A 16,320-nucleotide genomic window follows, 5' to 3' on the forward strand; every position below is an offset into this window, starting at 1 on the left:
AGTGAGCGCGGATACCCATTGTGATGTGAGAGATAGCCCGAGGGGCTGGTGTTGTTCTGTGATATTTCCCGAGGTGCAATCCTTTATGTGTTTATCTTTCCTATCTGTCTGTCATTTGCATGCTTAAATTGTTAAAAAGTCATTTTTATGAAGTTTTAAACGGAACTCATTAATTTTGCACATCTTTACTACTTTACTATCTTACCGGCTTTTACTGCTTCCTTATAGTCTATAATGTGCCTTACATGGTTTTTTGCTTTCAATCTTTATTTATGATTATTACTCTCTGAGTTGGAGTACTCACTTTACTCTCTGCACCCCGTATGTAGATTCAGACGTTGCTGATCTTGCTAGCGAGAGTTGAGATCTCCCGGCAAATTTCGGAGTTCACGAAGTAGTTGCTTGGCGTCCGAAGTCTCGTGCTTCTCCCTCTTATCTCATTTCTTTCTCTTTCTCAGTTATTTTGTAATAGCTTGGTAGACATTTCAGACTTGTAGTGTATCGATAGATTGCTCATGAATAGTGACACCCCGATATCGGGCTGTGTTGGGTTTTATTTTCACAAACTGTAATGTTCATTGCTTGCTTTTGGATTATTTACTACGTTTTAGACTTAATTCTTATTGTTTAATTGCTTAAAACTGAAATGGGAAAGTGTCGGCTGACCTTATATTCATGAGAGGCGCCATCACGATCGGGTCCGGATTTAGGGTCGTGACAGAATGTAATCTCTGTTATAATACAACTAATGAATACAGTAACATATACAATAACATGCTATATATGTAGTTAAAGTATTACAATGAAGTGGTTGTGTGTGTGTGTGTGTATACACTTTGATAGTCGTATATATATAACATGAAGCGCTAGGAACACAGGGCCGAGTTCTTTTAGGGATTGATAGACTTGTAAATTGATTCATCGACTTATATCTTATTTAGATGCATCGATGACTATTAAAAACAAAATATTTTGACCTATATCGATTAATATAAAAAACAAAACGTCTGGACCAAAAATAGAATAATATTATATTGGTTTATCAATTGATTAATTATTCGTATGTACGTAATAATGTATAAGATTGATCATCAATTACAATATAGTTTATTTGTGTGTGTTAAATTACTCATATACTTAAATATAACTTAAAAATTTACTTACATAGATGTTATTATAATCTATTAAAAGTAATTATCTAGTTAATATAAATTTTTGTAAAGATTTTGCTTATAGTTTATAATTATTTAAAATAGTTGTAGTTAAATAAAATAAATATTTATAGTACAGTTGACATTTTTTATAGTTTATAATAATTTTTTATAGCTTATAATATTTTAAAAAATAAAAACGAAAAAAAGAATTTAGTTTTTTTTTTAAAACCGACCAAAGTTGGTCGGTATTTGGTCAAACGGTCAACACTTTATGTACCGACCAAATTACCGACCAATGTTGGTCGGTAATTCTGAAAAATAGACTGAAATACGGGTTTTCCCCCCATTTCTCTTATTTTCTTCCCCAAAATTTCCCTAACTCCTCCCTCAGTACCTTCCCCTCCCCTTCTCTATTTCCCTCACACAAATCCCATTCCCCACCCCATGTAGCCACCGCCCGTCGCCATCGCCGGAGCTGCCGCTGCCACTGCTTTTAGGACTGCTGCCCCTCTCCTTCTCCACCTAAAAATTCTAGGTTTGAATTACAACCCATTTCTTTGTTATTTCTAGTTGTTGTTTCAATTAGTTGAACATTGTATTTTAGTGTTTCAATTCTTTGAACATTGTATTTTATTGAGGACTGGTGTTTAGGTCTTGTTTTAATTAGTTTTGTTTATTGATTTTATTAACTAATTAGTTTAATTAATCTTAAATAGTTTAGTAAGGTTGGAATTATACTTTGTATAGTCTTGAATAGTTTAGTTAGAATGTAGGGTTTAGGATTTGTAGTTGAACTTTTAGTTTATGAATTGGACCTTTTGGATATGAATTAAATTTTTAGTTTATGAATTGAACTTTTTGGATATGAATTGAACTTTTAGTTTATAAATTGAAATTTTAGGATTTGTAGTTGAACTTTTAGTTTATGAATTGGACCTTTTGGATATGAATTGAATTTTTAGTTTATGAATTGAACTTTTAGTTTATGAATTGAACTTTTAGTTTATGAATTGAAATTTTAGTTTATAAATTGAAATTTTAGGATAGGAAGTGAACTTTTAGGATTTGTAGTTGAACTTTTAGTTCATGAATTGAACTTTTAGTTTATAAATTGAAATTTTAGGATCTGAATTGAACTTTTAGGATATGAATTGAACTTTTAGGATATGAATTGAACTTTTAGGATATGAATTGGACTTTTAGTTTATAAATTAAAATTTTAGGATATGAATTGGACTTTCTAGGATAATAATTAACTAAAAAAAGATTATGATATGAATTAACTAAATTAATTAGTTCTTGTTTTATTTGTATAGATGGAACATCGTACTTGGATGTACAATAGGAATTATCCTAATCATCGGGGATTGCAAGAGGATTTTTTAGAAGGAGTTGATAACTTTATTAGACATGTAATGTCACTTCCACCTTACCAAAGTGAAGGAGTAATTAGGTGCCCTTGTGTCAGATGTGACTGTATGAAGTTTGAAAAACCGAAGGTAGTTAAGCTTCATTTTTATAGGAAGGGGTTTATAGAGAATTACTTTGTGTGGACTAATCATGGAGAGATCGCTGGTATCCATGGGATATTTCATAACATGATTATTGGTGAAAGTAGTTGATCGGTGGAGAATACAAATCGTGATTCTAGAATTCATGATATGGTTACGAATGCTTTTGGGATGCACTTCAGGGGTGAGCCCAATGAAAATGTGAACAAACTCCTAATGATGACGTAAAATATTTTTATGAACAGTTAGAGGGAGCTAGCCGTCCACTATGTAAAGAAAGTCCGCACTCCGAGCTGTCTGTTGCAGTTAGATTACTAAGTATAAAATCTGATTGGAATATTTCTCAAGCCATGGACTCTTTCATTGACCTTATGATGAACTAGTTGACCCTAATATCAAGTTATCTGGTGATTTCTTTAAGGCAAAGATATTGGTTTCTAAGTTAGGACTTTTGTCAATGAGAATTGATTGTTGTGAAGATGGTTACATATTATATTATAAAGATGATGCAACTTTAAACAGTTGAAAATTTTGCAAAAAGCCTCGTTTCAAAAGGCTTTCCAGCGGGAATATGGTCGCTATCAAGGCGATGCATCATTTACCTCTTATACCTAGGTTAAAGAGGTTATATGCGTCGATGAGTTCTGCTCCCCATATGATATGACACTTTGAAAATAGAAGACAATCTGGTGTAATGTATCATCCTTCAGATGGAGAAGCTTGGAAGCACTTTGATAGGACATATCCAGATTTTGCTAGTGAACCAAGGAACATTCGGTTAGGTCTGTGTGCGGATGGCTTCACGCCTTTTTCTATATCTGCGACACCATATTCATGTTGGCATGTCTTTCTTACACCTTATAATCTACCACCTGAGTTGTGCATGACTAGTCCATATATATTCTTAAATTGTATTATCCCCGGTTCACGTAATCCGAAAATTTTGATTGATGTATATTTCCAACCTTTGATTGATGAGCTAGAACAATTATGGTATGATGGTGTTGAAACATATGACATATCAACCAAGCAGAATTTCAATTTGTGTGCTAATTTAATGTGGACTATTAACGATTTTCCTGCGTATGTAATGTTGTCTGGGTGGATGACTGCCGGAAAACTAGCTTGTCCTTACTGCATGGAAAATAGTAAAACGCTCACTTTGAAACATGGCCGAAAACAATCATGGTTTGATTGTCATCGTCAATTCTTGCCTCATGATCATGAGTTTAGAAGGATGAAAAATGCATTCAAAAAAGATGAAATATGATTCCCCCCTCCGATACTTTCAGGTGAGGAAATTTGGGAGAGGTCCAGAACTTCAGTAAAGTTACTAAAGCTCCACCTTATAGATTCTCCGGATACGGTGTTACTCATAATTGGACGAAACAGAGTATATTTTGGGGGTTGCCTTATTGGAAGGATAATCTTCTTCGTCACAACCTTGATGTCATGCATATTGAGAAGAATTATTTTGACAATTTGTTCAATACAGTGATGGATGTTAAAGGTAAGACAAAGGATAACCCGAAGGCTAGAATGGACTTACAAGAATATTGCAGGTGGCCTGAATTATACTTGCAGACAACAAATAATGGTAAGGTGTTCAAGCCCAAAGCAAGTTACACATTCACTTTGGAGGAAAGACGGCAAATTTGTGATTTGGTTACGAAATTGAAGATGCCTGAGAGTTATGCATCGAATGTTGGAAAAAAAGTAGATAAGGAGATAGGGAAGTTGAGCCATTTGAAAAGTCATGACTGCCATATTTTCATGGAGACCTTAGTGTCTATTGCATTTTGTGGTTTGCCTGAAAGAATCTGGAAACCCATCACAGAGATTAGTTTATTTTTCAAAGACTTGTGTTCTACCACATTAAGGGAAGAAAACCTACTCCGGATGGATCAAAACATTCGTGTAACTTCTAGTAAGATGGAAAAGATATTTCCATGTGATTTTTTTGATGTGATGGAACACCTTCCAATCCACCTTGTACACAAGGCATAACTTGGAGGGCATGTTCAATGCAGATGGATGTATCCCTTTGAGAGGTAATATTATAAGTTTGATGTAAGTTTCTGTTTTATTTGAATGTTTTTGGCTAACATGACATTGTATAGGACAATTGGCAAATGCAAACAATTTGTTAAGCAGAGGAATAGGATTGAAGGATCTATATGCGAAGCTTATCTTGCAAAGGAAACTGCTCATTTTTGTTCTTATTATTTTGAGAGTAACGTGCCATGTTCTAGGAATAGGCCCAATAGGCACACAATCAAATGTGTGAATGATCCATTATATCCGCCAATGTCCATATTCAATTAACCAGGCCGATGTTCTAAGGATAAGAGAAGTTTGAGTGATATGGAGTACAAGTCAGCTACACTTCATGTGTTGCTAAATTGTCCCGAAGTTGTACCATTTCTCAAGTAAGTATTGATTTATTAGTTATATAAAATTTACTGTGATTACATCTCGATGCAACTACTAAAAATATTTGATGTGTCACAGTCACTTCGTGGGTCAATTTGGCCATGATGCTGTATATACGAGATTTGATACGTGGTTCAAACAATTTGTAAGTTTATCTAGATAATGTTCTAATACTATGTAGGTAAATAATGTTTGTAAGTTATGCTAACTTATGATTTTTTTAATACTATGTAGGTAAATGATCCAAATAATGGTGCAAATCAATTTTTGATAGATATATCTTGGGGACCTAGGCTTCAGGTCACAACAATGTCTAAGTACGTAGTGAATGGTTATAAGTTTCATATAGAAGATTGCTCTAAAAATAAAAATAACAACAACAACGGGGTGTGGGTTCAAGGTGGTGATGGCAACCAAGTTGGAGATATTGATTATTATGGTGTGCTCAAAGAAATAATAGAACTAGAATATACAGGTTGGCCATATAAGAAATTGATACTCTTTAGATGCAAGTGGTTTGACCCAAATCCAACAAAAGATAAAAGAGTACACAACTAATACAACATAATTGAGGTTAATCATACGAGGGAGTATGATCGCTATGATCCTTTCATAATTGCACATAATGTTAGACAAGTGTATTATGCTCCCTATCCATTGTGGCAGAATAAGTTCGATTGGTGGGTTGTAATAAAAACTAAGCCTTTAGGTAGGGTGGTAGTCGAGAATGTGTTAGATGTTGCATATTAAAAAAATATCTCTAGTGTTCATCAAATAGTGGACGATCAGCTGGAAAATAATTTGGACCATCCTGAATACATATTGGAAGAAGTTGATATAAATGAAGTAAGAATTATAGAAAATGAAGACGAAGAATCAACTGATGAAGCTCAAACAAGTGAGGACGATGAATTCTCGAACGAGGAAAAATACGTCGATGAGCTTTAAAAAGTTGGTTTTTTAAATAACTCTCGTTTTATAGCTAGTTTATTATATGTTTCAATCTAAATATGTATTATATTATGTAGATGGCAATCAAGGGTTAAGGTAACAATAACCCTAGTGGTTCTCGGGGTCGAGAAAAGGGTAGGAAGGGAAAGAGAAGGGTAGAAAATAATACTCCATCTGCTCCACCCTCTTCAGAGATGCCTATGCCTATGTCTTATCCTCCACCCGATGGCTATACTGAGCTGCCATAGCATCACGAGCCCTACAACTTCATGGAGACACCAGGTTTTTCATCACAGGGCCATAGGACTATACGTCCAACATACAGTCCAGCTTCCTCACAACCACGTGGATCACAGCCATCTACATCGCATGGATCACATCCATCCATGTCACAGCCACATGGATCATAGCCACTCGGGTCACAGCCATCAGTATCACAGCCACTTGGGGTCCATCCAGCTATATCACAGTCACAGGGATCGCATCCATCTTCATCATCGACTCCATCTATTTCAGGCCTTCGCCTGCGAGGTAATAGCTCTAACTCCCTACACCGTCCACACATGCCTCTCATATACATTCTTCGGACGATGATGCTGATGATGACGAGGAGGTGAATTATGATTGATATGGCAGGATCATCATAGTCCCTGAGGCTGATGGGTAAGAGTTATTTGTTATTTTTGTTTTTATTGTTTTGTAAAGTTTTTACTAAGATATTAATGTGTTTTTATTGTTAAATTGCAGGTTCATCCCAAGTAATAAGACTATGAGGATAATCACCAAAGCCTTCAGAAAGCTTTATGATGGTCCTTATGCAACTTGGACTGATTTTCCATTCTCGCTGAAGGAGCAAATTTTCAATCAATTTAAGGTATAAATATTTTTTTAAGCAGTTTAATAATTTATATTTATGATATTTTCATATAATATTTAACTTTTGAAATACAGAGCAAGTGTGTATAGGAACACCGCTATAGCGTGGAAGTTGCTGCAAATTTCCATCACAAAGCTCGCAAGCGATTGTCGCATACTTTCTCCGAAGCTAGAAATAAGAACAAGAAGCCTAACTGGTTACTTCAAAATTTATCAAATGATACGCAAAGGCAATAGCTTACCGAAAAGTTCTTAGAGAACAGCGAAAAAGGAAAGAAAGCTCGTGCATCTGAGAAGGGAGGCTCCTTGCACACTGGAGGTGCGATCAGCCTAGAGACAATAAAAAGAAGATTGGTACGTAATTTCTTAAATTATTTTAATTTTCAAACTATATCTATTCTGTTTATTAACTAAATTAATTATATTTTCAGGAAAAGAAGTTGGGGCGTCCAATGAACCACGAGGAGCTATTCAAGGAGACGCATATTGTAAAGAAGAAGAAAGAGACGGATCAAGAAAGGTAGGTCGAGGACCGGGCCTCGACTGTATATGTAAGCTTTCACTTTTCTTTAAGTATTTTAATTTACTTTTATATAAATTTTGAAATACTAATTCAATTTAAATCTTTGTATAGGGTCGCTACCAAACTAACGTGGAGGAATTCATCCGCACTCAGCCAGCTGGTGAATCGGACGAGCCAACCCAACCTTCGGACGAGGATGCTGAAAGAATATGGATAGAGTCTGCTGGTGGTCCAAAATGAGGGGAAGGTATACGGGCTTCCTACTAAGAAATTCCATTGCTATAAGTGTGGAATGCAAAGAATAGGGACTGCCTCGCAAGGCGAGCAACTTGATGGGGAGAGCCTTTCCGCTATGCGGGAGACTGTGACAAAGCTAACATCCGAGCTAGAAGCGGTCAAGGAAAGAGAAAGGGTTAGAGATGCTCAGTTCCTTGGCATGCAAGCTCAGATCAGAACTCTCCTATCTACTGGAGCTTTTCCGTTGTCCCGGTCTCGTGAGTTATTGCCAGAGGCTCGACTTGAACATGAGCATTCCTTCCGTCATCCCCATGATCGTTCCTCCCGTCCTCCCTGTGGTCGTTCTTCCCGTCCTCCACAAGACCTTTCTCGACACTGTCTTTTAGATGAAAGTTCATCAGACGGTGATGATGATGTTGTACAAAACACTCCTTGACTTTTATATACTTTAAATTAGACAAATAGAATCGGTTTTGAACTAGTTGTAATAAGTTTTAACTTGGTTTTGGATTTTTTTAGTTCTGTTGAACTTTAATTTGTTAGTTTTAATGTATTTATTGAATTGTGTTGTTGTTGTTGTTGTTGTTATTATTGTGATGTTGTTGTTGTTGTGATGTTGTTGTTGTTATTGTTGTTGTTGTTGTGTTGTTATTGTTGTATTGTTTTTGTTGTTGTTTAGGAATTTTAGTATGTTGGCAGGTGGTGTAGCTGCCAAAACAGGCATTTTATGCCAGAATTAAAACCCAGAAAACCGACCAAAGTTGGTTGATTCTTAATTAAAAAAAATAATCTGCTGATTAGCAACCAACCTTGGTCGCTTAAGTTTAAAAAAAATAAAAAATAAAAAATTACCGACCAAAGTTGGTCGGTTATTGGACAAGGATTACCCAGATTTCAATTTTACCGACCAACTTTGGTCGGTATGGTTAAATTTTAATTTTTTTAAAAAAATATATATTTTACTTTACCGATCAACTTTGGTCGGTAATTTTTAAATTTTAATAATTAATAACATAACGTAATTTAAATATACCGACCAACTTTGGTTGATAAAATTAAATTATTAAAATATTATTACCGACCAAAGTTGGTCGGTATGTGCTTTAAATTGCACAGTTAGTCCTTTTACCTTTGCGACCAACCTTGGTCAGTAATTAGCGATCAACCTTGGCCGGTATACTAGAACGGCCACCAAAATAGCGACCAAGCGTGTTTGGACGTTGGTCACTTTTTTGGGTCGCTAATTACCGGATTTCTAGTAGTGGAAGAAAAACTAGTTAGAAGCCTCCTCCCAGCGTGGTGTGTGTTCCTCCACATGAATTCTCCTTCAAAGTATGTTAGATCCCCATCAAATTAGGTTTAGAACCTCTTTTGTACGAGTTGGGGTCGTTTAGGACCGAAATAACCTTGTCCTACACGAATTTGGACAAAATTCACGTACCCAGCGTCAGTGGCGGAGGCAGGATCTCCACGAAGGGGGTTCAAAAAAAAATTGTATCTAGTGGGAATTGATGTAGATTTTGAACCCCCTTGACCACTAAACTACACTTTTAGATTGTGTTAAGGGGGTTCAAAACTTAATATATAGAGGTAAAAAATAAATTTTGTCTTATATATACAATGTATTTTTTCGGCGAAGGGGGTTCTAGTGAATCCCGTGCGCCCCCTAAATCCGCCCCTGCCCAGCGTCCAGGGCGCTGGCGCTGGCGCCGGAGGCAGTAGCGTTTCAATTCTTTCCGTCTCCAATTCTTTCGATTCTTCTTTTGAATTGTAAAATTTTCCTTTGTTGTCTCCACTTGGGGGACAAAACCCAAGGGTGTCCCCTTTTTTTATTATTTTAATTTTCTTTCTTTTTCTTTCGTGTTTTATTCAATTTTGCTCCACATCTTTTTATCTTCACACCGTTTTATTTATATACAGTTAAAACATAATATTAAGCACATAAAACGATAATATAACAATACTCAAATGACGATTAAAAGTACTAAAATATAAGATAATAATGGGTAAATATATGTATTTTTGGCCGAACATTACTTGTTGACATATTTTCATGGGATATGACGTGACAACTAGTTATATTTTACTTCCTTAATTGATATTTACTTTGCAAATTTAGATTAGTTGGATCATTAAATTTTAGATATTGAATGTTTAAAGAGGAAAAGAACATGACTAGCTCACTCAAATAGTCAACTTCATTTGAACTAATTATATATTAGAACCTAAAAGAATAACATATTTAGGTAAATTGGAGATAGGATCGTGCTAGCTTTTCGTTTTTGAATAAACTCTAAAACAAATTGTATATGAAAAGGTAAAATACAAGTATCATTTTGAACAAAAGGAAAAAGTAAGTCTCACATATAACTTTCCTCTTGATAGCTGAGTTTCATATTGGGCCTATGAAATGGGCTCGACAATTTTGAAGGGAAAATTATACAGTATAACCTATGTAAATAAGGGCAAATATTAAAAGAAATTATTCATCTGTTAGCTGCAAAAATATATAAAATTTGTATATAACATATAAATATATATATATATATATATATATATATATATATATATATATATATATATATATACACACACACACACACACACACACACATACATTCACACATATATATACATATACATACATACATACATACATACATACACACACTTTTTTCTACTATTATTTTGAGAATAGCTATACAGTATTATTTTTTTTAAAAATAATAGCCGAAAAAATGTATATAGTTTTGTATATTAATGTATAACATGCAAAAAAAAATACATACTTGCTAATAGACTGGCCAAATATGTAACTTGCTTAATTGTGAATGTATCTTTGTACAGCCTTTTCAACAGAAAAGCCCACACAAAAGCCCATTGGAGATGCTGAAAGCTTTGTTCTGGACCAACTTATCCCTTACTTCTTCTACATTTCAAAGACTGCTAAAAAATTATATGGGACAGCCATATTGTGCGATGGTATTTAAGTTGTAGCCAGTTTTGTAAAAGATTTGCACAGCGTTAAAATTATATAGGATAACTTTAACTTTCGATGAGATGGTCACACCTTGAACATAGTGGCAAAACCAGAAATTTCAACAAAGGTGTTTAAATTTGAAAGACGTAGAAAATAATTCCCCGACAAAGGGCGTTCAATATATATTATATACATCTAAAACCTAATCTTATATATATCTATATATATAGTGTATTTTTCGACGAAGGATGGTTAATTGACCATTCTTAGCATAATATAACAAAGTTGAAGCATGAGGCAAACTGTATGGACCAAATTGGTATTTTTTTACGAAGGACGGTTAATTGACCATCCTTAGCACAATGTAACAAAGTTGAAGCACGAGGCAAACTGTATGGACCAAATTGGTATTTTTCGACGAAGGATAGTTAATTGACCATCCTTAGCACAATGTAACAAAGTTGAAGCACGAGGCAAACTGTATGGACCAAATTGGTATTTTTCGACGAAGGATAGTTAATTGACCATCCTTAGCACAATGTAACAAAGTTGAAGCATGAGGCAAACTGGACAAAATTGGTACCAAAAAAACATCTCTATATAATACTATTGATTGAAATAGATTCAGTTTATAGAATAGGCAAAACAAAAATTAGAATGCTACAACATTATTATCGTTTTGGCAAAGAAAATGAAGTCAAAGATGTTAAACTACTGTAGAACAAGCTGCATCAAATAGCCTTCATTCCACATTAAGGTAATTAGCACACATTAATTCACACAAACATGATTTGGAATATATATACAACACAAGCCTCCTTCTCTTTTGTGCATATAATTCCATATCATGACATGCACCACCAATATAATAAATAGTTGGCCCCTCCAACTCTAATTACGTACGACGAGGAGGTAAGATTTTATGTCCCCTCCTTCATGCAGAAGGTGGTTTTTTTATTGTAATCCTCGTACATGTGAGGTTTATTAGTAGATATTACGCGAAATACTTAGCTTTATAGTGATACAAGAGATGTTAATGATACTTCATTTCCTCTTGTTTGCATGTTCATCACAATCAAGAAGTTCCTCGAGCAACTTATCATCCAGATACTCAAGTTCAAGAACTTGCTCGTTTCTTTCCTGTACTGAAGATGAAGCCATTGAAGAAGAACCCGTGTTGAAATGAGAAGAACTACTAGGCAAATTATACTCCTCAGGAAAATTAAGAATTGCCAAATTTCCCCTCATAGAATAAGCAGCTTTATCATAAGCCCTAGCTGCTTCTTCTGCAGTAGTAAATGTCCCGAGCCAAACACGAACCCCTCCTTGTCGCGAAGTATCGCGAATTTCAGCAGCAAATTTCCCCCATGGCCTCTTTCTAACACCTCTATATTTCACCTCTTCAGTATTGTCCTTAATTTTGCCTCTTTCGTCCATGTTCAGTGTTTTTTCATGCAATAATATGGTTTAATTTTCAAGGTGGCTAATTTATAAAGGGTACATTTTTGCAAAAAAGGTGTTATAGTTTGGCAAAAAGAATGGCTGAGAATGAAATAGGTGGAATATCTGAGGGACCAAATGTGTTCAGATTAGAAAAGAACCTTCTATAGAGACCAAAAAGTTATGATGCAGTGTATCTGATTTGGTCAAATGATGGCTATAGAAACTGATCGACTCTACTTTTTATTCTTTTGCATGTCTTAATTTCATGTTTCTACTTTTGTTTCAAATAGTATATATAAATTTTATACACAGATAACGTATATTTTTTTTTTCGGTTTCCCATTCGGTGTCTGTACCGCATTGGAGCCTGACTATATCTGGATTCGCACCGCGTAGGGTCCCATTCGGGGGGAAGCGCTCCCTAATAAGGATTTTTCAATACCTAGGGCTAGAATCCGAGAACTCTGGTTAAGGGAGGAGCAGTCTCATCCACTACACCACATCCTTTGGTGGTACGTATAGTTTTATATACATATAATGTAATTTTTTTTTACACTTTCAATGTAGTTAACCTATTATACCATGATCGTTATTGTTTTATCAGTGACCGATTATATGTTTTTTTTCTTCTCAATTAATAATACTTGTTGAGAAAAAGTGTAAAAGTAATATTTAGTACAAAAATTCACATGTAATTGTATCGTTTGATGAATACAATATTTGGATAGATTGTATCATTTGCCGTTATTTCATGATATCATGCACCAACAATATAAAGAATAAATTTACAATATTATAAAGAAAGATTATTATACGGGAAAAATTTATTATATAAAAAAATAGGATAAATGATAAAATAACGTTATTTAATAATAGTGAACGGTGAGATGAGAGAAAAAGATAAGATAACGATGCAACCACACCAAATTGGTCGTTACATAAAGTGGCACATTTCGTCGTTATGTAACGACGAATTTAACGATACGATACAATAAAATTTAAGTAACAACCAAAACAAACATCGTATTTAATGTAATAATACGATACAATAAAATAGGTTACGACCATCCAAACAAGCGGTTAGAATATTAACCACGATCCGATCCTCTTTGTTTAACTTTATGCGACATTTTTTTTTCTTTAATAGTTTGGTCCAAAAACAATAACATTGTTCTATATTTAAAAATAATTTCACCTTAAATTTCTGTAACCATAAAAATGTCATAGTATCATAAGTTTCAAAAGTTTTTCTACTTAAATGAAACAGGTTCACGTAAAATGAAATTAACGGAATATATTAAAACACAAAACAACTGGCTAGGAGTATAACATTGTTCAGTTAATTAGAATATGATGCACATTCAGGTTAATTGTACATTGCATTGATAGTGAGGTCATATGCCTATGCACTTAGCTCTTACGTATAGTAAAAAAAAAAAAAAAAATACTAGCCTTTTTCCCCCTACAAAAAGCAAAAATAATTTATAACTGTTGTGCGCATATATTCATAGTTATACCTTATAACTATATAATGAACTAAAATAGGGAAAGGATCATTAATGGGGAAGCATTTTAGTTATTTTAGTGGATTTTAATGGTAACGTGCATGGAATAAGATGAATTAGTACATAAACTGTACACTAATAATCAAATATTAAAATTAGATTCGTTTATATGTGAGCTATATATGAAGTCTTGGCTTACACAAATGCTATAAAAGAGTTGTGGAGTAGGGTGAATTATTTAAATTATAATGCACTTACGTCAATTAAAAAAATTGTACCATATGGAATCCCATTGATGGAACAGTCATATGATTTATTCGAGCTCTTTACATTGAATTGCACATATCTATATGTAGCTAAGCTTGTTTCAGTGTATTAGCGTGATTTGCTTAGTTAGGAGTTTTTCTTTTATTTCTTATCATATGTTCGATACATGTTCATATTCGACTTAAAGTATGTATATTTATATGCACATTGCTTCGTATTTTAATATTTTGTAGATTTCGGATGTTTAATATAATGATTTGAGCTAATTAGTGATATTTTTATGTATAGGAATCATCGCAAGCAATTTGGGACGAAGATGTGCGAATTGAAGCGAAAAGGGGACTAAACTAGAAAAAGCCATAATGTAGCATCACAGGCATCGTGGAGCGCTACCTGTGGCACACAAAACAAATCCTCCAAATTTCCAGCACCGGGGCTAGCGCCCCACACTGCCTTGGGCGCTGGTGGCGTGAAGTTGTCCTATTTCGTCCAGGACTTGGTTATTTCGACCCCAAGACGCTCCCAACTCGTATAAAAGCAAACCTAAATCTATTTTGGCAGGAGGGACGCGACTTTGAGAGAGAAACACAAGTACGAAATTTTCAGGAGCATGGAATTCATCAATTCTTCCATTCTTCCTCTAGTATTCATAGCTTTTATGTTTGAAAACAATATTTTGATGATTGTTTTGAACATGAGTGGCTAAGAACCTCATTATTCTGGGGTTATGGGTTGTTCTTGACTATTGTAAATTGACGGTTAATTGTTTTTCTTGACTTTATCATAGTAATTTGTTTATTCAATCTTGCACTTAATTATTCTATTGCGTAGCTAACAATAGAGTATTATCTACGAATTTATAGTTGAACTCGAAAATGAAAACTATAAATTGCATATATGATTGAATAGAGTAAGTTCTTGAATCCGAGCATCAGAGAATAGATTCGTGATTAGGATAGACATATTCTAGTTGCCTTACTTGGTTATTTTTGCAGAAAATATACATGTGTTCTTGTCAAGTTTCATTCTATAGACATTTAGTCTTTGGTTTGCTTGAATAGGCGAGCGAAGCGTCGAAAGAACTTCGTGAGCATAATAAATACCCTGCTAATCAACAAATTAGATAAGTCAAGTGATTATATCAACCCAAAAAACGCAATAGGAGATACACGAATCCCATAACCTTGGAATATCCCCATTTCACTGAATTCTTTTGTGACGACCCGGCCGGTCGTCTCATGAGTTACCGCTCAGTTTTCCCCATTTTCAGCTTCCTTATGTTTCATTATCCATATCTTGTGTAATCGAGTTGATTTGAAGTGATTTTAATAAGAAATAAGACATTTAGTCTCTTTTAAGAAGGCTTAAGTTTGAGAAATCAACCGGATGTTGACTTATGTGTTAGAGGGTTCGGATGTGAGTTCCGATGGTTCGGTTAGCTTCGGGAGGTGATTTGTGACTTAGGAGGGTGATCAAACGTGGTTTTGGAGGTACGGTGTAGAATTAGGCTTGAATTGGCGAAGTTAGTATTTTGGCGAATTCCGGTTGATAGGTGAGATTTTGATCCAAGGGTCGGAATGGAATTCCGAGAGTTTCTGTAGTTTCGTTATGTCATTTTGGACTTGTCTGCAAATATTTGAGGTCATTCGGATGTGGTTTGGTTGGGTTTTTGATCAAAAATAGAATTTGGAAGTTCTTGAGATTCATAGGCTTGAATTCGATGTGATTTGATGATTTTTGGTGTTAGTCGAGGTGTTTTGATGATTGGAACGAGATTAAATAATGTTTAGGATGCGTTAGTACTTTTGGTTGAGGTCCCGGGGACCTCGGGTATGTTTCGGGTGAGTTTTGAGCTAGTACGGACACCCCAGAACTTAGAAAAATGGAGGGAGCAGCAGTTGTGGCGCGGACCGCGCTCCTTTCCGCGCTGGGCGCGCTGACCAGCGCTGACTGCGTCAAAATGGCCGCGGCCGCGGTCACTAAAGACTGCAGGCTGCTGGTTCTACTCCAGAAGCTCATATCTTTTGATCCACAAGTAATTTTGAGGTGATTCAAAAACGAAAGTTGTATCCCTTCGTGTCTAGTTTTCAGAAAGGTAAAGATATTGCAATTTGGACACCTGTAGCGAAGGTTATTACTGAAGCCTGTCACTGCAGTCAAAAAGCTGCGCGGCCGCATTCATTTTTGCGCGGACCCCGCTGATTTTGCACGGACCGCGGTCATTTGTATGCGGTCAGTGGTGTCGGAATCCGAAGGGTACTATATAAATACGAGGTTTTGAGTTTTATTTAATGTTTTGACCTAGAGAGCTCGGATTTTGGTGATTTTTCGAAGGTTTTTCAAGGAACTCATCGGGGTAAGTGATTTTAACTCAGATTTGGCTAGAATACATGAATCTATCACTGAATTCATCATTTAATTCGTGATTTGAGATGGAATT

At 35.0% G+C, this 16,320-nt stretch overlaps 1 protein-coding gene across 1 annotated transcript; it reads right to left on the minus strand.

Moving 5' to 3' along the window:
* Nucleotides 1-11,709: 11,709 nt before the first annotated feature.
* Nucleotides 11,710-12,102, minus strand: LOC107759034 (ethylene-responsive transcription factor ERF096-like). Its single transcript, XM_016576900.2, has one exon. The coding sequence runs from the start codon at nucleotides 12,100-12,102 to the stop codon at nucleotides 11,710-11,712; it is 393 nt and encodes a 130-aa protein (XP_016432386.1).
* Between the last annotated feature and the right edge of the window lie 4,218 nt (nucleotides 12,103-16,320).

This window comes from Nicotiana tabacum, chromosome 21, assembly GCF_000715075.1.
Source record: "Nicotiana tabacum cultivar K326 chromosome 21, ASM71507v2, whole genome shotgun sequence".
Lineage (NCBI taxonomy): Eukaryota > Viridiplantae > Streptophyta > Magnoliopsida > Solanales > Solanaceae > Nicotiana > Nicotiana tabacum.

Bases quoted from the DNA above. Each gene is read 5' to 3' on its own strand.
- LOC107759034 (XM_016576900.2), bottom strand. From the start codon at position 12,102: ATGGACGAAAGAGGCAAAATTAAGGACAATACTGAAGAGGTGAAATAT.